We start from the raw sequence: 21033 nt of genomic DNA on the forward strand, positions 1-21033 counted from the left end.
ACTGGATGGGGTGTCAGTCAGTACTCACAGGTTTCAATTTCTCCTCCATGCAAGGAGCCTGTCACCTGCCTGCATGCACCATGACATGTTCTAGCACTCCCTTGCAGCACTGGGTGGTGAAACAGCCACTTGGCCTCAGTTTCTCAGCTGGTTTTCTGCTGCTCTGAGCCAGCCTCCAACCCTTCTGGGTTGCAGAATCTTAGCCCTCCAGCTAGGTCATTTACAGTTCTACTCCTTCCAGGGCACTCTAAGTCCCAGACAAATGAAACAGCATAAATATAAACTCTTCCATTTCCTCTGGGAGGTCTGCTAGGCACCAGTTTTTCCCAGTCCCAGGCTAGCTGTTTTGCTGCATTCCCTTCTCCACTGAGCAGGAGTCTTCTTTTTAAGCTCTTCCCTGGTTGCCTGGCTGCTGTTCCAGGTGTCTCAAAATGGGCCAGGGTGACCAGATGTCCTGATTTTATAGGGACAGTCCCAATTTTTGGGTCTTTTTCTTATATAAGCTCCTATTACACACCCCCCGGTCCTGATTTTTCACATTTGCTTTCTGGTCACCCTAATTTGGGCTGTGTGTGCTCCATTACAGAGAGGCGTCTACAGAATACAGAGGAGCAATTGGTGACATGGAAGTATGGCTGTCCACCCCTTTTCATGAGCAACAAGCCAGCCACCCAAACACAGACTCTTCCTTGCACCCTTATGGAAAGAACTATCTGTCCTCCTAATTTTTACACTCCTTGGATTTCTCTTTCCCCTCCCCCCCCCACAAAAATTTGGGTGAAATCTGGGCACCATTTGAATTCAATGGGAGATTTTCAATTGACTTCAGTGGAGCCAGAATCTCCCCTTTTAGCCTTATGTTCTCCCTATCTCTCAAGATAAAACATTCCACTTACTGAAGAGGAAAGACACAAACACACATTAATATCTGTTCTCCCAGATTTCTGCACATCTCCCAAACTGAAAATGGAAATGCTTAGAGCTAAGCACATGCCTAACAGTTTGTAGGAGCCTGGCCATTTTGACCATCATAGACCAGCAAGGCAAGCTTCCAGTTGTTTTAAGGGATGTTAAAAATCTTGCAAAGGGAATTAAACATACATTTAGGATTTGAGGATTGGGGAACCAGAAGGGGAAATGGAAATTGAGAGAGGGGCACATTTGCTTTGTCTGTCACGAAGCACTGCATGTACATTTTCACTAAATATAGTTGACATGATCTACTGGAAATCCCATGAACAAGCAGTAGTAAAGGAAGTTTAACCTTCAGAAGTGTTAACCACTAAAGGATGATGCTTAAAACAGTTGTACTTAAGAGACTGCATAAAAAGCCACATTCATATGCAGAATAATCTCCAGCCTCCTCCACTGTGTAACTATAATTCATATTTGAGATTTCAGCCCACATTCCATTCATAAAGGCATAGGCTACCAGCAATCTGCGTGACAGCATAAGGTTAATGAGCCCTTAGTCCTCCTCCTCCTAGGAGGAAAGAGGAAACTGAAAGAAGCATCGAAATGACCTGCAACTCTATTGACTTGTGCAACAGGTCTTGTTTACCAAGAAGAACTCTTGGTCCATAGCCATAGCTCTGCATGGATGGGAGAACTGCAGGGAACAAGGAAGGAAACCGGGAAGTGGTTGATGACCAATTAATTTTTTTTAAAGAGATGCTGCACTGTGCTGCATGAGGTGCTGTTTTCCAGAATAGAAGCTCTGCTCACTTGTTGTCATTAATGCTCCAGTGGCCCTTTTTTGTAAGACTTGGAGGTGTTAATTACAGTGCTTCGTCCAAATGCTCATTCAGGTTCTGCTCACATAAACGCCCCGGTCCTATTGTATCAGTTGTGCGCACACAGCGTTCCTAAATTCTCGCTCTAAACCACTGCATGTGATGTTTCTGTGCAGTTGTACAGCTTCCCAATTTCACCCCAGAAATGCCGCCTTCATCTGAGTGTTGGGCAAAGTGACCCCCAAGGCCGAATTTGTACATCAGTCAGCTACAGCGGTAAAGCATGGTGGAATCCTGCAGGGAGAAAAAGATTTCGATGCAGGGTGCATCTTTTTACACAGCCCCCTCCAAGTATGCCTTACCTTACTGCGCCCCATATGGCAGCTTGCTTTGGTCAGGGCAAGGAAGAACCAAACACCTTAATTAACAGAAGAAGTCAGTTTCCCTTTTAATGAAGTCCCATAGAGAAGCACTTGAACGACAATTTAAAGCCCTTATCTCCGAGCCCAGGTCTTGTGTTCTGGATAAACCAGAAGTTCAAAAGAAAAAGGCTCTGGGTATGGTCAGATCAATCTCCAGGTAGCTAGGCCAGGGATCACCCTCCCTAGCCAGTGGTGCAGCTTCTAGTGTCCCTGGTCAGCTTCCTCATCTTAAATACGGCAGCCTGTTGGGTGGAGCCGGGAGCCTCCTTGATTTGATCAGCTGATTCTGATTGCAGCTCATGGCTGGCCCTTAAAGGGTCATATGCTCGGTTACAGGCTCATATTAAAACAAAAGGCTAGCAAGAGCTCTTCTGTCTCCCAACAAACTTTTGGTTTAGATGCAGAGAACCTAAAATGAAAATTACTACAGCAGATAAGGCAAAATTCTTGCCAGTACAGAGGGTTAGCATCCTTTCAGATTTGTGTAGCTAACCCCATGGAAACAAACCGATACAGGAACTAGTGAAGCTGAAAATTCCTGGCCACTTCTGAGAACCTGTAGCTTTGCACATGGATGCTCACAAAGGGAAAGCCGGTCTCTTAATGCAGTGGGAAGTAAGAGTTTGTAGCAGGATTCAATTTAAGGAGCTCTCCCCCAGCTGAGTACTTCAAGGTCTCTCAATTTCCCCTTCACACTTGAAAACCAGTCCTATTTAGAAGGCAGATGAAAATAATGTGACTAATACAGCATAACTACTGCTACAAGAGTGCAAAATCTGCATCTCTTCTGTATAATTGTCTGCCAGGAAGGCACATGTATTTCAATAAAGGAGCCTTTTGACTGCAGAAATTTGAAGGCACATTCTGTCTGAAATTTAGACAGTTTGAAAGTTAGGCAATATAAGTCACAGGATGAAGGTTTAAAATGATCAGCCAAATCACAGTATTTAGTATAATAGTAAGTAGGTTTCAACTTACAAACTATGGCAATGCATTCATTTCAGATTTTCTTGTTATGGCTACTATGTTAATGATGTCTGAAATTTCAGAAGGGTCAGAGAGGAATGAGATGAAGACTGGCACTCCTTAAAATTCACCTCTGCCATAACACTAAGCCCACAAAACTTGATGCCAAGTTCTGGGCAACGAATAAAGGGAAGTTCCTTTTTCAAGATACTGCTGAGTTGTGTGTGATTTGTTAACATATAAAACATGCCTGATTCTGCTTGTATTACTACCAGTCTCACACCATATACCACTGTACTTGTGAAGATACATATTTTGCTGAGTTCGGAGGTAAAGGAGAAGCCTTCAGTGCTATGAATCAGATGAAAAACAACAGAAGGGCCGAGCAACTGTCAGATGTAATCACCCACAAGGGGGCAATCTGATATTTGACCTGGTCCTCTGAACTTGTACTAGACAACCAGTCAGCAACAGAAGGATTTTTGCTTGTCAAAGTCAAAAGCCAGCATCTAGCCTGGCGTTCTACGGCTTGATCTGAGTCTACGGGGGGGGGGGAAAAAAAACAAACCTGTTTTTTTCAGTGGACTTTGGATTAGACTCCTACTAAGCAATCTTTCCAGAATTCACAGAATGAATCTGCAGCTAACAGTTGCCAAGAAAAGCTCTTTCACCTGACAACTTTAATTTCCCTCATTCATTCAAAAAACAAAAACAGACCAGATAGATCCAAAAAGTAGGTTTAATAGAAAATAAACATGAATCAGCCAAGAGACATGACCCTTTTCCCCTCATACAGGCTGTGAAGTGGGTAGCAACCATCCAGCAGATTAACAGTTTGGGCGGGGGCTCTCTGTTTGGATGTTTCTAAGATTTTAAAAGGATACTCACACCAGGAACACACAGCCTCTAGCAATGCTTGGCAGGCCACCCCATGCAAGGATTTTATGGGGAAAAATGAAACTTCAGTCAGTCTCAACAGGCAATATTCCTTTATGCACCAGGACAACGGTGTATTGTTTTTTCATGCGTTTTGACTTTCATATGCAAGAAGGCTGCAGCTCTCAGTTTCCCAAAACACAGAGGAGTCCCACCACCATGGTGTTAGGTGTCTGTTATAATGACAAGCCAAACCTTCACACTCGATTGTCACATTGATGATTTAGAACATCCAGGAGAATTTGGTTTTCTACAGGAAGTGCGTGCCCCGCTCTCCCTAGGGAGAACAACAATATCCCTACTGGTCCTCAGGACCAAAGGGAACTGATGCTCTCCAGCCTCCAAGAGTTCCATCCTTAAGCCCTAGATTGGGTCTGATCCTGAACACTTCCAGATTAATCTTTTGTGGGCCCTAGCACCAGGACTGTGGGCCCAGCCTCACTCAGCCTCTTCCACTCCAAGGCACCGCCAGCACCCTCACCCCCTGACAAGCTCCTGCCTCTGTTTGACCTCTTCCCCTGAGACCTCACCCACCACTTGCATAGGGGCAGGGGAAGAGGGTAGAGAGAATAGTGCAGTGGGTGGGGCCTTGGGGCAGAGCACAGGTGAAGTGGGGGTTGCAGAGCCACAGTCCAGGTGCTGGGGCTCCTTATGTGTGTGGTCTCAGTGCCACTGTAAACCCGGTACTGATCCTGAATTCTCTCTGCTTCTCTCCCTGCAGGCTTCCTTTTTCATTCTGCTACAACCCTTGGGATTTGTCTGTGTCTCATTTCTAGCCAAATGACACCTCCATTTACTTACTAAACCAGATGGTAGCGTTCCCTCTTTATACTGCTTTCTAAGCTCTATGATGGGCTTCTTCCACAGCTCACCCTAGGCTCCCTCCCAGCTTCTTTGGAGAGCCCTGGAGCATTTACCCCTTTCCTAGCCTCTCATGGAGTGTCTACACAGCAAAGAAAAACCCACAGTACCTCAGGCCACCCAACTTGGGCTTTGGCGTTGTCTCCTCCTGGGGTAGACTTCTGGGCTCGGGCTGGAGCCTGCGCTCTAGGACCCTTCAGGGTGGGAGGGTCCCAGAACTCAGGCTCCAAGCCCAGAAGTCTATAGAGCAATGAAAACGGCCCCACAGCCCAAGCTAGCTGGCACAGGCCAGCTGCAGATATCTAGTTGTAGTGTAGACATACTCTCAGTAGAGCCCTACTGATCTTGCTTCCTTCTGCTCTCCCCCCTTTGGAGGGAAGGTAGAGGTGCCAGCTTACACCCTCTGGCTCTCAACCCTAGCAAGCCTAACCTACAGGCTTCCCTCCAGAGCACAAGTCCTAGTGTACTTTACTGCAGAAACAAGATAGGGCTGGGCCGTTAGAGAGTTGGACAAAAATTTATTTAGAGCACTGAAAGCAGGATTCAGAAAATATACACTATTAGCACTGAGAGAAGCAGCCCATCTGGTTACCTACAATAAAATTGATGCACCATCCTTTGATTCTCCTTGTTTGAGAACTGGGTTTGGGGAAGTGCACCCCCACCTTGTTCCAGAGCCCAGTGACTCTGGGATGGAGCCCCGATAATGGTGTTTTACACCTGGGACATAGTTCTTTTAGGACTCTCACGCAGACATTGAATGACTTCAAGATCAGCCACACAGTTTCATGTTCTTAATGAAAGCCTCTGTACCCCAATAAACTCTGTGTCTTCATAACATCTGTGCAGCAGTTATAAAAAAGCCAATTACACGGAACAATAGTAGAAACATGTTTAATGTATTTCTAGCTGCTTTAATTCAATTTTAATGAGCATGAGTCCACTTCATGCAAACAGCCAAGTCTTTATAGACAACCAGCAAGTGCCTCACAGACCAATGACAATCCATAGACAGTTTGGAAACCACCTACCTAATCCTCAGTCACCTTTGCCCAATTGTACCTGTAGTATGAAATGTATTTTTAGAGATATTTTCCATCCATGAATCACTGTTTGATAAAAAAATAAATATTCCACATGAACATGTTTGAAATTTCTCCATTACAGTTCAAATTTAGCATCTGATGTCACAGCCCAACTACTTTCAGAGCATATTTAAGCTGCTGGGGTCTGTGGTACACCAGTATGAGCTTTAGGTTTGACAACAACGCAAAGAAACTTGACTAGAAGAGGAAGGAAGATCTTGCAGAAGGATGGTGTACAAGCTCATTGTCGCACTTGCAGTCGTTGCTCTAACTTCTTCACACGGTAGGTTTCTTTGACTTGTTTTCATATTCTATTTTGACTGCTGCAGAGCTGCTAATTTAAGGACACAAATAGCTGGTCCTAAGGGAATGTTTGAAACTTGAACTAGGAAGAATTTAAAATTGCATTTGTACGTTGAATTGGTGTGCTTACCAAATGTGCCTCATTTACTTACCATAATTTTAACTGATGGAGCTATTTTTCTGTATTTGCAGAATTAACGATGAACAGTGGGAGATGCTCATGCCTTCGAACTACAGATAAGATTGTGTTTGGTCCTAACCAGTTTAAGACGATAGAAATTCTCCCTGCATCTGCCTCATGTGAAAGTGTGGAAATAATGTGAGATTCAAATCTAGTATCAAAAAAATAAAATTTAAGGGGATAATTTCCAAACACTTGTCTCATGAGTTTTTAATTTATTTTTTTCCAGAGTAAACTTGAAAAGTGGCAGACAAATATGCTTGGATCCCAATGCAAGCCAGATAAGAAATATTTTCCAGCAGCTCATCAAGTAAGAACTACTCCATTTTTTAAATCATTGATTGGCATTGAACATTCCTCAGTTTTGGACCAAAATTTCACAAAAATAGCAGAGGCCAGCATGCATCAGTGACTCAGAGTGAGGAACTCACGCAGCAGGGAGCCAGTCTCCTACTGTTATGTCAAAGGAATCCACTTCTAGCACCTGAAAGCTGGTACAAAACAGGAAGTTTTAACTACTTTTGTTCTTGAGCCATGCAGTAGCATTCACCTCAAGAGGTGGGGGTGTTGATCCCACTGCACTGGCTTAATTCTAATTTAGGTAATTATAGCAGGCTGCTTAAAACAGCCAAGTGAGATTGCAGGAGTGGTTTATTTTACTATGCTTCCCCTCTTAAGCCTGTACAGTGTTGCTACATTCTGTTAAAGAGCCTGCAGAAATTCAGACGGTGAAGAGGTTCGACATGGGCTCACCTTTCAGTGACGCTGTTTCTCCATTTTGCAAAAAAAAAAAAATCCATGCGGGAAAAGGACCTGGTACAGAAAGTAGATGGCCATAGAGTAGGAGACATGATGAGGGGTTTCACCTAATAGCTGTGTAATAGGATCAGTAAAAGGCATGCAGTGTCAATGCAGCTTAAAGCAGAGCCGCACCTTTGGATGGTCATTGAGTCTTGGGAGTGCTCTGTCACATAGCGGCATGAGCGAGGGCAGACAGGGCCAGAGACCATTAAAAGGAAGTCCTCACTGTTCTATAAGACTCTGGCCCATTTAGGCTGCATCCTCATTAGACTCTCTCAGTATTAGGATGCGAAAAGGCAATACATATATTTTCAATTTACTTCTAGGATTTTTGCACAGGAAGGACTGTGATCATCCTGGATGGAAGACTACTAAGTGTTACTCTTTTCTTTTACAGGAAGAAGGGAAGGAAAAACGATAAGCCCAGAATCTGAATATTTGTCAAGAAAATTATCTGATTTGTGGAGCAGGAGCCTAGGAACTTTACCTGATTTAGTGGTGTGACTCACAAAATGTATCATTTGAGCCATTGGCTGACAAAGCATTTATCTTTTTTTTTTAGTTAATATATTGTGCTGCAAGTGATCATTTGAAGTTCAAGATGATGCATTCATTAGAGAACAGATTGTATTTTCTTAATTTCTGTAATATACTGTACATTATGTTTTATACAATAAATACCAAAGGAACTTTGTTTTCTATTGTTGTAGAGAATGTTAAAAATAAAAATTAATAGAGGTTTTCTGCTGATGAGATGAGGAAGGAATTAAATCATGCTGGAACTTTCAAAAATATTCTTAGAATGTGTGTGTGGGGGGGGAGATAAACCTTTTTCTGGAATAAGTCATTCAGAATGCAATGGAGGGCCCACTCGCTTCATTTACATTGTTGCTTCCGAGTCAAACAATGCAGCTGCATATTCTGATAGAAAGCAATTAGTAACTATTAGGAGGATTGGGTGAGATGCAAGAGACTAATGGTAACTCTCTGCCCAGCAGAGAAGGCCCTCCCTACCAGGTGGAAAGCTAGTGGCACAGTAAATGTGGAGGCACACATTGGGGGTGGGCTGGAAGTTTGGCCAGAGGGGCACTGCACTCAGTTTATTACATGGGGTCTGGGCTATTTTAGTGTAAATTAAGAAAGCCCAAATTGACACACACACAGGAGTCCCAGATTGCGAGATATAAGCCCCACCCTGAAGTCTTTTAGCAGATTGTGCACGGATACAGGCATACATACAATTGTCTTTTTCCTCCCTCACCCCCTGAGAGGTGGGGCCACATTCATTTCAGGATGCCAAGGTATCTGGCATAGAATCCACCCTTTGACACTGAGCTCCAGGATTTCAGTGTCAAGCTGGCAGGTGTTGAGTCCAACTGCTCAGATTTACATTTGTGGGTAACTGCCCTAGACATTAGAACAGATTTAAGAAGCAGACTTAAGCAAAGAAAGGCATTACTGAAGTGATTCTGCTAGTGCCTAGAGTGTCTTTTTTTGGTTCTCCTCCCACATCAGTTACATTTAGACTTTATCCAGTGTGCCATCACGTATTCTGGCAATTCATCAGTTACTAATGGAAAGCTAAGATTTAAGGTTTCACCAGCCTGGTACTTTTCTCAAAGTTCCTGCCAATATCTTTAAGGGCACCTCTTCCAACTTCCAACTTCACTCTCTGGACACAAGACTAGACAATACTTTCTGTATATATAACACCCTCCATACTCATTTTGCTTGTATTATGTACACCATCTAGTGGCAGGACCGCATTTGTGTTGGTTGCAATTAATGTCCTCCCAGCTCTTATTCCACCATCTAAAATGTATTATCCAACTTTGTGTCACTTTTTTTAGTCATTTTTTCCAGGAGCTTGTAACCATTTCACAGCCAACAAGTTGAACAATAAACAATTGAAATACCATGGATCAAGTGGCATTGACTATTTCATTGAAATCATTTGGTTAGGATAGTTATCTAAAAGCAGAAAAATAGGGACAGTCATAAGGAGAAACTCTGAAAAGTGACTGAGGATATGTCTATCCTGCAATTAGAGGTGTAACTGCAGCCTGGGTAGGCACACCCACACTAGCTGTAATCTAGAACAGCTAAAAACAGCAATGAAATCATGGCTAGGGTGACTATGTTTCCCCATGCCGAATATGGGCACCCAGTAAAGTTCCTCATATTCAAGTGAATTCAAAGGCAATCAAATCAGAACTATGCAGTACAAATGTTCAAATTAACATCAAGTTGACTGATCCCCTGTTAAAAAGAAATACTGCGTAGTTGGATTCTTTTTATTTACCTTCTTATCTTTAAGGCTTGAGGGTTCACACGGAGAGAGGTGACACACACACACACCCATTACACCTCTGTGACACTGACCGACCCTCCTCTCCCTGCCCGGCGCTCTCCACCCTCCATGTTGGGGTGGACCTGCCTCTGCTGGTACTACATATTCCTGAGGCAGCATGGCGCTGGGGGGAGAGGGTCACACACAGGGTTACATCCCCTCTCCTGATTTCTGCCAGGGTTCACACCAGAATGTGGCCAAAAGCAGCCTTTCAGCACTGTGCAAGAGGGAAGGGATCGGGGGAGGAGGACAAGGGAGAGGGATGACCTAGCTCATGTCTTTGCAGACCTCATCTTTTTCCTCCCACTGACCTGTGGCTGGAAGTAGCTCCTGTCCCTTCCTGCCCACAAAATGTCAACAGGCAGCTAACACGTTCTGGCTGCTGCTGGCCACTGACATAACCCAGCCACCTCCTGTCCCCCCCAGCTACAGCGTGGGCAGGAAGGGTTAAGCCGCACTGGATGCATTGTGCGCCAGGGCCCAGGGAACCTGACTGCAGGGGCTCAGTGAACCTGGCCAGAGAGGTGGCTCAGCAGGGGAGGGTGTCTAGAGGACAGAGCAGCCCCACGCTCCCTAGGGACAGGATGGGGGGGAGGCAGGCGAAGAGGGTGCTAAGTCCCTGCCTGGGGGGCTGCTGTGCAACCTGCAGGGTTGGGGCACAAACAGGCTGGAAATTGGAGAGTGTGTGTGTGTGAGAAGCAGAGTTTAGCTGAGGGGCAGAGAGGCTTCCACAAGCCAGCGCTGTGCAGGGCTTTGGCACATGCAGGGCTCACTCCTCCTGGCCAACGTCTCGGGGCTGGAGGGTCTTGGGCTTTCCTGGGGTGCCGGCCCAACCAGAGGTAGCTGGGGAAGGAAGGAGCCTGCCAGCCAGACTGTTAGAGAGCTCAGCGCTCTGACAAGGGCTGGTTCTCTGCACAGCGCTGGGAGTGGGTTACACCCCACTGGGGGTATATGGAGGAGCAGTGGGGGAGCACATAAAGGGCCAATGGGTGGGCAGCAGAGGTGATGCATAACTGGCCACTGCCTGGTACCTGCCCACACTCACCAGCCACTGCAGCTTGCAGTACGCAGCCAGTGCCGGCCGGAAACCGGACCAGGGGAGCCTGCTGGTCAAGAGCTGGCACGTAGCAGGGGCTGTGCTGATGGACCAACAGAGGGAGCGGCCAGCCCAACGCACTGCAGCTTTGCCCTGCTACCAGCCTTGCGCATACAACACACTGATGGCTGGTGGATGGGCAGCTAGTGAGCAGGGATATGGCCAGCAGCATGACCTGCCAGTACTGATGGGGAGGGAAGACAGAAAATATGAGACAATTTGCTGATTTTTTAAGAAAAAGTCAGGACACCTGCAGGAGGGCTTAAATACGAGACGGTCCCTTTAAAAACAGGATGTCTAGTCACCCTAGTCGCGGCAGCAGGGGTGGTGCAAGCTACCTGCTGGAAGCTTTGGTAAGTACTTGCACCGGGGTCTATACTGCTGCTACTTGCATTGCTATTTTCAGCCCTGCTAGCTTGACTGAAGCTAGTGCAATTATTGTACAGTAACTCCCCACTTAACCTCCTCTCTCTTAATGTTGTTTCAATCTTATGTCCCTGCTCCATTACAGAACATGCTCATTTAAAGTTGTGCAATGCTCTGCTATAATGTCGTTTGGCTGCCTGCTTTGTCCACAGCTAGCAGCCCCCCTACCCTCTCCCCACGCCTCCCGCCCACCAGCAGACCCTGAGGATCAGCACCTTCCCTGTCCTCTTCCCGCCTTCTGCCCATGGCAATCAGCTGGTTTGCAGTGTTCAGGAGGGAGGAGCAAGGACTCAGCACGCAGGATCCACCTCCCTCCTGAACGCTGCAAACCAGCTGATTGCCATGGGCAGGAGCAAGGACGTGGTGTGCAGAGTAAAGGGGCGAGGGGAGGGGGGAAGAGAAGAGGTGGCATGGGTGGGCTGAGGGTTGAGCCCCCTGCCCCTGGTGCTTGCACAGTAGGGGAAGCTGCTGCTGCACAATGTGCTTCTCCTAGCCTACAGCACCTTCAGCCTCCTTGCGTGCCTCATTGTCTGCAGCGCCAGTGGGCCGTGCCTGTGTGGGCACCTCCCAGTGCTTCATACTCAGCAATGACGATTGTAGTATTCAATTGTTTAAAAAACTTACACCTGTATTAAATTGCTTGTTTAAAATGTATATAATGCCTTTTATCTGGTAAAAAAATGTTTCCCTGGAACCTAACCCTTCCTATTTATATTAATTCTTATGGGGAAATTGGATTCGCTTAAAGTCACATTTTTCAGGAACATAACTACAATGCTAAGTGAGGAGTTACTGTACCTGAGCTGTAATCACACCTCCAAATACCATTTTTAGGGTATGTGTACACTGCAATGTGAGGTTAGATGAAGTGTTGTTGTAGCTGCATTGGTCCCAGGATATTAGAGAGATAAGGTGGGTGTGGTAATATCTTTTACTGGACCAACTTTGGTTGGTGAGAGACAAGCTTTCGAGCTTATACAAAGCTCTTTTTCAGTTAAGTTTCCCAGACCTACCCTTGGTTTACAAGATGTTTATTTTAATTGGCAGCCCAACAAATTTCACCTAGGTTACCCAGACTAGGTTTTTCTCTCACACACATCCTCACCAGCTGTTAATAAAAGAGAAGTAGTGCTACAAGTCATATTGAGTCCTCAGTTACACTTCTACAAACCCAGGGCCTTTGAAGGAATTAAGTGTGTGTTATTAATGAGAACTTTAGTGTGACCAGATTTGGCCCTCAGAGAATAGGAAGGTAACAGATCCATCTTGGAGAACTGAAGCAAACATTACATTGGATTTAAGTTTCTTACACAGTCTTGATGGAATAGTGTTGACATTTAGAGATTTCAGGCTCTAAACATGATGGGGTAAACAGGATGGAATGAAATATGTTGCTGTTATCTATAAATTTCTATGGAGTTGGATTAACAGTACATAAGGGTGTCATTTTGAAAGCTCTGAGAGCTGCACTAGTAACAATTTTAACCTTAAAGTAATTTAAAAAAAAACACCCCCAAACCCCTGTTTTACACAAGGACTTCCATAAAATCTGCAAATTTTCTTTCATTAGATTCCTCAGGATCTCTGGTCATTAATACGTTCACAATTGCTTAATTATTCATGAGGATACCTCAGAAACCAAATAGCCATGTTTCTTGTGGAGAATTGGAACAGAAGAAAAAGTAAGTTTTGATTATAACAAATATAGCTATTTTGGTAGAAAAATAAGTAGTACAGCAGGTCTGAAATACAAATTTTAGCATCTTTGCCATTATAACAGAAGCAAAAAATTGTAGAGGAGCCAATTAGTTAAACAAACAGCATATTCCCCTTGAAAGCTTTTCTACTCACCAAATCAGAGCCTGGTGTCGGACAGGCATGGAGTTGCAGGGATCTGTCTCCAGAACCCTTGTAGGCTGCCACCATGCACATTTTGCCCTTGAGCTGAGAAGCATGTAGTTCAGACCCCTTTTGAAACCACAAGAGTTCAAACTAAACATTCTCCCTCCCACCCCACATCCAAACAAAAGATCCTTCTGCCCCTCTGAGGCTCCAGTAAAGTTCCCTGTTCACCTCAACTCCTGGGGCCTGCAGATTTCTTTCATTACCTCTCTGGCTGCAGCTGCCTACCAGGACTTTTTCCTTGGAGGCCTTTCTTCCTAGCAGGTTTCCCCACTGTCTTCCCCCCTCAGGGATTCCATCAGCATCTCCCAGGGACCACCATGTTTGTCACAGACCCTCTCTTCAGGCCTCCTACAGCAGCCTAACCTATCCCCTGTGGTTCTCTCCAGCCTAGCTTCACCAGGCCTTACCCTTTCCCAAGAAAGAGAACTCCCCATATTCCTCTCATGACTAGGTCTCCTCCCTCAGTGAACTCTTTAGCTAGTCCACCCTGACACTTGCACAGCTGGGATTAATAATTGTAAGTGAGTCACCAGATCAGGAGCAGCTGGGGGTTAACTGCTAGGTCTGAGGGACAAGGCAGAGCCTGACTCCCCTCCAGGGTCGGCCAGCCAGCCTGTGACATCCCCCAAGAAATCACTTCTCAAGAAAATCCAGTGGACCAGAGGTTCCCAAACTGTGGGGCACACCCCCCTAGCAGAGCACAGAGGAATGTTGGGGGGGGGCCCACAGCTGGGTCCTTAGCCTGCCACCATGCAGGGCGGGGAGCACCAGGCAGCCCCACTCTGCTCCCAGGTCTACTCTGGCCCCGCCCCCAGCCACAGCCCCAGCTCCTGGCCCCACACTGGGCTCTGCCATACCCCAAACCTCAGCTTCAGTCCTGGCTCCCAGCTGCAGCCCTAGCCTTGGCCCTCTTACTCCTGTCTGCATCTCCCCCCCCACCCCATGCCCTAGCCCCAGCCAGGGGGTGGGGGGGGCAACACAAACAGAGATTGGGGGGGGGGTTAGACCAGAAGAGACATGTATTAGCAAAGTTGTGTTGGGAGGCCTACATTGTGCTCATTCAGACTGTGTGTGGATGTAACCCCCACAGTGTCAATTGCAAGGCTGGGGCCTGAACAAATAAAAATCACATAACCTTAATTTTTGAATTACGTATGCACAAAAATTCCAGATTTTGTTCAACATTGAAGTGTTGGTCATGTCAATTTAGGATTCGGTGAGCCATGCAGACCGCTACTACTCTTACCCATTTGATTACAAAATACACATAATGCTTGAGGAACCTGGCTCACTTATTCTGGAATAAAGGTTTTCATTTTCCATTTTCTCTAAACCACATAGAGGAGGCTGCAAGTCACTCTTGAAAACAGCTATGTTTTCATCAATGTTATTGTATCTTATTTGTCATTTATATCTTTTTAGTATTGAAATCTGATTGCACTACATTTAAGCTATTGTATTAAAACTCAATCTCACTAACTCAAAAACATGTTACACTTCAAAAAACAATTACCCTAAAAATAACCTGTTTTATTAGCAGAACTGTAACAAGCCAAAAAAAATAACTATACTAGTTACATTAAGAAATTCATACAAATTAAGCTTCCAAGTGATGTTTAGTAGCAGTTTTGCACTGGTTCTGACCAGATATAAAGTTTCACCTGTTAATTTGATTTCAGTAGTCCAGACACCTGTTTGTTTGGGTTCCGTTTTTTTATTGGCCAGCATAGCAGGCAGCAGATACAATAAGTGATTTAAAAATTTGATGCTGGTGTCTGCTTGCTCGGCCCACTCCCCCCAATGCTAATTTTGTATCCTTCTGAAGTCTAGGACACTACCAAGAGAAGATGAAGCAGCTTCTTTCATCCCTAGGCCTAGGTCAAAGATTTCATAAAACACCAGTAAGAAAAGACATTAGCTGGAAGCTCAGAATCTGGCTTTCAGTAGGGTCCCTTTTGAGAGCATCTGGCTTACTGCAACTCACCTAGGTTAAGTGGTCATAGCTTCACCTACATCAGTGGAACACCACTTTTTTACATTAGCTTCAATTCTAGTTCTGTATCTTTAATTCTGTTCAGCTTCATCAGGATCTCTTCCCTTAGACCTGAGCCTTTAAACTTACACAGTGCTCTCCTCACTGCCCTCATCTGGTTTGTAAGCATGTCCTAGTTACATGGCCTACTCAATCCTAGGCTGCCTTCAGATGGGATACAAAGTCAATCTAGATGCACTAGGGCAAAATCAGTACTTGGTCCTGCTAGTGAAGGCAAGGGGCTGGACTCAATGACCTTTCAGGGTCCCTTCCAGCTCTATGAGATAGCCTAGGAGTGATCAAAGTGGAGATATACCTAATCTTAGCACAGATCTAATGCTGCAGTGCCAAGAAGCCTTCCCCCTTCTATCATCAGCCCTATATTCTGAGAAATGGAACCTCTTCAGGGGAACCTGCTATCTAGTTAATGGTATCCCTGGCAGTGAACTTATGAGGCTACCCACTCACTCCAGGGTGAAAGAGAGCTCCTGAGATACCAAAAGGGGAAAGAGTACCTGTCCCAGCTTACCTTATCAGTTGCATACCTATGACTTGCATGCACGGTACCTCTCCTGCATCTGAGTATACACCAGGGCAGTACCAAGACTTCTTGCACAAACCTGTTGCATGAATCTCTGCCCTGCATCTGATTCTGCCCTGGAACCTGCATATAGGATCTGTTTGTACATAAAGATCTAAAGGAAATTGCCTGCTTGAAGTTCTAATTCATAGCACCAAAATCTTGCAAACTGTACAGGATCAGTGATGTGAGCATATTGTATTTTGGGCAATTTGTTGCTCTTTCCAAGGACACTATCACTCATGTTGCAGGCTTAAAATAAGATACATTTGGTGCTGTTGCTGCTTGATGCCTCCTGAGGCACAAACCAAACCAACCAACCAAAAAAATCCAACCCAAACAAACAACTCTTCTGCTGCTGATTGTTTTTGCCCCCAGCTATGCCAAAAGGATGGAGAGAGGAAGCCAAAGCAGAAATGGATCTGCGGTGACTGTAGCAGTAGAGATCCAACTCAATGTTTACACAAATTCTTTATGCCTACTGCACTTAGCTGACAGACACATCCCTGTAGTTCTTTTGTATGCTGCCGCTTACTGCATTACTGGCCTAATCTGTCTTGTTTAATCTGAACTGTTTTAAAATGGCATGGTGTTGAGATATGGGATTGTGGTGCAGCCTCTCAGAACCAGGGGCAAGCTTCAGAGTTCTGATCTGGAGTTGAATTTCCACAAAGTCTGGAGGAGTTGGTATTCATGGCTTTGATTTCTGAATCTCCAATGTAAAAGATGTGAATCAGTGTCTAGCTTGTAGAATTACAATACAAAAGTCTCTACAGGATTGTAAAGTTCCCTGTATTTTTCAGTTTTGTGTTCCAACTATTTTAAATTTCCTTTAACTATTCATACAACTTTATGAAGCCTTTATAAATAAAAATGTTAAATATAAATTACACTGCAAAAACATTTGAAACAGATATTGAATTTATTGGTCAGCTATGAGTAGGAAAATACATTGGTAAAGAAAAAAAGAAGACCCTGTATATAAATATAATACTAGCTAGTTAAAATTTGACCAAGAAGAAAGTTCCACTGAAGAGAACAGTAAAAGCCCTTGTTTACCATCAGACCATATTCAGTTTCCCCCTTTATCTTATTGAAGAGCTGCCTATTGACAAATGCAACATTCTTTGAGTTTAGTGCAGATAATGTGCTGGCTTTTGTTAAATGAATGGTAAACAAGAGTTAGTCCAGTGCATCACACTTTATACAGAAGTACTGTGAATAAAAGACTAAGATATTCTTCTATTTTAGACACTACTTAAACATACTAAGACATTTAAGTGTCAAAATTTATGCAAACAAAAAAGAATAGCAGTTAACATACACTAAAAATGCTGTGTAAGGCTGGATGAAAAAAAGACTAAAGTAAATTGAAATAGTCAAGTTTTACAGTGTGATTTGTTTCTTTTAAATGGGGCTGTAATTATTTTGTTTTTAATGTGGGGTTTTTGGTTTTTTTTTGCTGCATGGCTAAAATGCAAATTTGATACCTTAAGCTACTTTTCTAAGCTTGCATCCTAGATGAATTTACAATCTCTTTTGTTAGAATTAGACCAGAGATATATGCAACTGTATTCAGAACTCAAAATCAGTTTTATTGTCAAAATGCTAGCCATATTTAATTTGTTGAAGTCACCGAAGGGACAAAATAATTACAAACATCTCCTAGTGGTTTTTCTTTGCCTACTTCTGATATATGTTAATATTGCAATCTGTATATCAATGTTTTATATTTGTTTCCATTTCTTTAAAGTATACCCCCAAATTAAATTTAGATGCACAGAATTCTTTAGTATGTGTAAATAATTACTAAAGTTGTGGCAAACCATACTTGAGATTTTCACCAAATGGTAAAAAAAGATGGCCCCAAAATATCTCGTCTAACTTGAATGAAACACCTCAACCCAGTGTTCTATGATTTTTATGTTATGTATTTTTACAACAACAACACTGAAGGTACATTATGGCAACATCTAAAGCCACCTTAAATAAAAGTATTGCAAGTAACCATTTTATGTCAGAGTTTATGATGCAAAGATGTTGCATTTTGTAAATAAAGATGGTTTATTGCATTATTTTGTTTATGTTGCAATTGAAAACTGCGAAGTTTGAGTGAGATTTGTTTAACACAGGAAAATATTTATTTTAAATTTAACAAGTTTACATCAGTCCAGTATTGGCACATCTGATCTTTTCCCATATGTTAAAAAATTTCTCCTTCAGTAGACTTCAGAGACAAAGTTATTAGGGATGTCTACATGTTCAATGCCGCAATGGCACAGCTGTACCAGTGCAGCTGTACTGCTGCAGTGTGTCTGGGGAAGATGCTCTAACCAATGGGAGAGAGGTCTCCCGTCAGTATAATAAAACCACCTCCATGAATGGCAGAAGCTAATGACATAGTGCTGTGCACACGAGCGCTTATGTCGGTGTAACTTACTTGGGCGGTGATTTATTCACACCCCTGAGCGACAGAAGTTATGCCAAAGTATGCGGTAATGTAGACGTAGCCTTAGCGTCTGACTCAAAACCCACTGAAATCAATAGGAATCTCTTCACTACATTCAGTGGGCATTAGATCAGACCCTACAGGATTAGTCTAAAAGATGGAGAAAAGTCGTTCAAACTGACCCATAGACTGCAGTGTGTCCAGGGAAGAGCAATTGTGTCTTCAGCATACAAAGGGCCATAATGTTTTAATAGGCTGCCATAAATTCAAATATAGTTAAAAAACTACCAAATACAGGTGAAAAGGTATTGTGTAAAGCTCAAACCTTTTGAATCTAACAAGTGCACTCAAGCTCCAGCATGTATTAAAGTAAATTATTTCCCAGAAATACAAAATGAGTAAGTGCTTCCCTTCCCCTTCCGTAAAGCTTTCTGGACCTATTATATAATCCAGATCAGGAAAAAAAAATAGGTTTGCTGAGTTTGACAAGCTAAATTGGCTCATCATCACTGGAAATTGTCATGATGCACATTATCAACACATTGTTAAGGAAACATGAGTAAAACACCTTTTATTCACACTTTACAAAAAACAAAATAAAAAAAACAAACAAACAGAAAAAAATAACACTAAGCATTAAATCTACTACATCAATACTACCAGCATTTCAATGTACTGATTATAAATTGGACATGTTTGGTGTTTGCACAACTAAAAAACAAAACAACAAAATCAGGTCCCAGACAAGGATTCAAGATCAAGACTTTTCCTACTGAAATTTAAAACACACATTTTGTAGATCAGAACTATTTGTAATTTTATTTCTATTTTAAAATAGAATGGTTTTAGCACATTTAAGTGCTGACAATTTTCTCTTCATAAAATTTTGAATCATTATTACCTAACTCATTCTCTATACAAAAATTTATAATATTCAGAAGTTTTTCGTAGTGCTCAACGTCCTTTTGCTTCCCTGCCTGCAGTTGAAACAAAAGCAGTTAGACCAAGCTTCCTTTCTCTCTCATTTAATTACATTGATTTTTGAAAGTGTATTAGTTAAGGAGGAGTGGATAAATTCTCCCTTTTATTAGTCCAAGTTAAATTTATTAGGTGTTTTATACTTGGCTTTATGACACTAATGGCACTATGAAGGTACACTATTTAACTTCAGTCTTGCTTGACACTTTAAAATATGACTTGGTCACTTTAAAAATGATCTGAAGAATTATCTTAGGGACCTGTACTGAAAATGTATCTAATTTACACTGCTTCACAAACAGAAAATGTCATTTTTTTCTTCAAGGAATGATACGGTCTCTGAGACTGAGGAACACACTTAAACTGAAAAGGATTCACATGATAGTACTTCTTTGTGAAAAAAATAGCACTGTGCGATGACACTGAAAGAAGCAGTGCTTAGGTATTAGAAGCTATGAACTGTGTACCCATAATCTGAACATGTTCAAAAAGTGTGTATCCAATGCTTCAAGAGGAAATAAAGATGCCACAGCTTATACAAAAGTATCTTCATAAAATTTTCACAAGTGTTAACATTATTTAAAAAATATAAAAGAGGATGCACAGATTTTCTCTGCATGCACAGGCAGTGCTAGTTGAGAACAAATTTAAGCAGGCACAGTGCAGATAGGACAAATAGCATTTAAAATAAAAATGAAGAAGCTGTACACAAGCATCCCTAATTTTACTTCAAAAATCAGAGATAAAAATATTAGAATGCACACACATCAACAACAACTTTCAGTCCATACAGACCTACTCATCATTCACTGCTTAGCTTGTCTGTTCTGTGAGAACTTTATGGTTTTTCTTTTTAAATCAAAAAGACAAATGCATATATTTAGTTAAGAAATTTGCCAATATTTTACAGATTTCGATTTAAAAAGCGATGTTCTCAACTGAAAATAAAAGTAGTACAAAAGGGCTAACAAAACCCTAACAAGTGCAAATCATTAGCAGAGAAAGCCTGTTGCAACTTCTTTTACAAGCTGGCCTTTATAACACACCAAAACAGATAAAAATTTAGCCTTAGTTTACAATACAATCATTTTCCAAATCTGATTTTTTTAAAGTACAAAATCTCATAAATCAGGTCTTCTGTTGTTCATATACAATCAATAAAGGCTAAATTCAAATTCTATATTTTACAAGCAAGTCTGAAAAAGGAGGGAGTGAAGTACGGAAGAATGTTCTTGATGTTACTACTGGCCTCAAAAAAGTAGTGCTACAGATATCTGTGCAAAGAGAATATATTGTATAACAATTCTCTGTTTCAAGGCATGAATGTATTATGTTGGATAGAGAAGAAACAGGATGATTAATTGTAACAAATTAAAGAAAAGTGCATATGCACCAATTCCTGTTTAACAGTATATAAAGTACATTGGGCTCAGAATTGTGTCTGTTGATAGCACCTGGCTTTTACTATGTCTTTATCAAATAATTAGATTTAAAAATTAAGATCATTAAGAAAAAATCCCTGTTGGCCATACCTCACTCCTCTATATTCAGATTTTACAATTTTACAAGTTAGATTGAGGTTGCCCTCTAAGTTGTACTTGACTACCTCCTGCCAGGGAGATGGATTCCATTTACCGGGGGCAGGAAAGGCAGCAAAAGCTCCAGTTGTGCAAAAAGTGAGAAGTGGTCCGAAGGGATGAGTGGGTGTGGACAGCCACTTATATTGTTCTCTATTAACCAATGATGATCCAAAGGTCCAAGAATGCCAAGTATATTCAGCTGAGGTTTAGAGTAGAAGATGTAGTCAATAATACCCTGAAATAGGAGGGGAAAAGAAGTGTTTTAGTGCACCATCCTTTGGCCAAATGACAACATTTAAGTACAGTATTACAGATACCTTTTCAGATCCTAGCTATTTGGCTTCGAATA

At 42.6% G+C, this 21033-nt stretch overlaps 2 protein-coding genes across 6 annotated transcripts in view; one reads left to right on the forward strand and one right to left on the reverse strand.

Moving 5' to 3' along the window:
• Positions 1 to 6221: 6221 nt before the first annotated feature.
• LOC115656501 (C-X-C motif chemokine 6-like) lies at positions 6222 to 7760 on the forward strand. Its single transcript, XM_030573287.1, has 4 exons — positions 6222 to 6286; positions 6499 to 6625; positions 6717 to 6797; positions 7686 to 7760. The coding sequence occupies exons 1-4, from the start codon at positions 6232 to 6234 to the stop codon at positions 7720 to 7722; spliced, it is 300 nt and encodes a 99-aa protein (XP_030429147.1). The 5' UTR covers positions 6222 to 6231; the 3' UTR covers positions 7723 to 7760.
• Positions 7761 to 16580: 8820 nt separating this feature from the next.
• Positions 16581 to 21033, reverse strand: part of CNOT6 (CCR4-NOT transcription complex subunit 6) — a 48078-nt gene continuing 43625 nt past the window's right edge. For all 5 annotated transcript variants that reach the window (XM_030571614.1, XM_030571613.1, XM_030571612.1 and 2 more), the window contains one exon: positions 16581 to 20919. In XM_030571614.1, coding sequence (XP_030427474.1) covers positions 20707 to 20919 — 213 coding nt within the window. In that variant the 3' untranslated portion in view covers positions 16581 to 20706. The remainder of the gene's footprint in view (positions 20920 to 21033) is intronic.

The sequence above is a fragment of the Gopherus evgoodei genome, chromosome 8, assembly GCF_007399415.2.
Source record: "Gopherus evgoodei ecotype Sinaloan lineage chromosome 8, rGopEvg1_v1.p, whole genome shotgun sequence".
NCBI classification, from domain to species: Eukaryota; Metazoa; Chordata; order Testudines; family Testudinidae; genus Gopherus; species Gopherus evgoodei.

What these genes read in the sequence shown, in the direction of transcription:
- LOC115656501 (XM_030573287.1), top strand. Translation starts at nt 6,232, where the DNA reads ATGGTGTACAAGCTCATTGTCGCACTTGCAGTCGTTGCTCTAACTTCT. An exon ending in TGCTCTAACTTCTTCACACG is followed by an intron (nt 6,287 to 6,498) that starts GTAGGTTTCTTT and finishes CTGTATTTGCAG; the next exon opens with AATTAACGATGAACAGTGGG. An exon ending in TGTGAAAGTGTGGAAATAAT is followed by an intron (nt 6,626 to 6,716) that starts GTGAGATTCAAA and finishes ATTTTTTTCCAG; the next exon opens with AGTAAACTTGAAAAGTGGCA.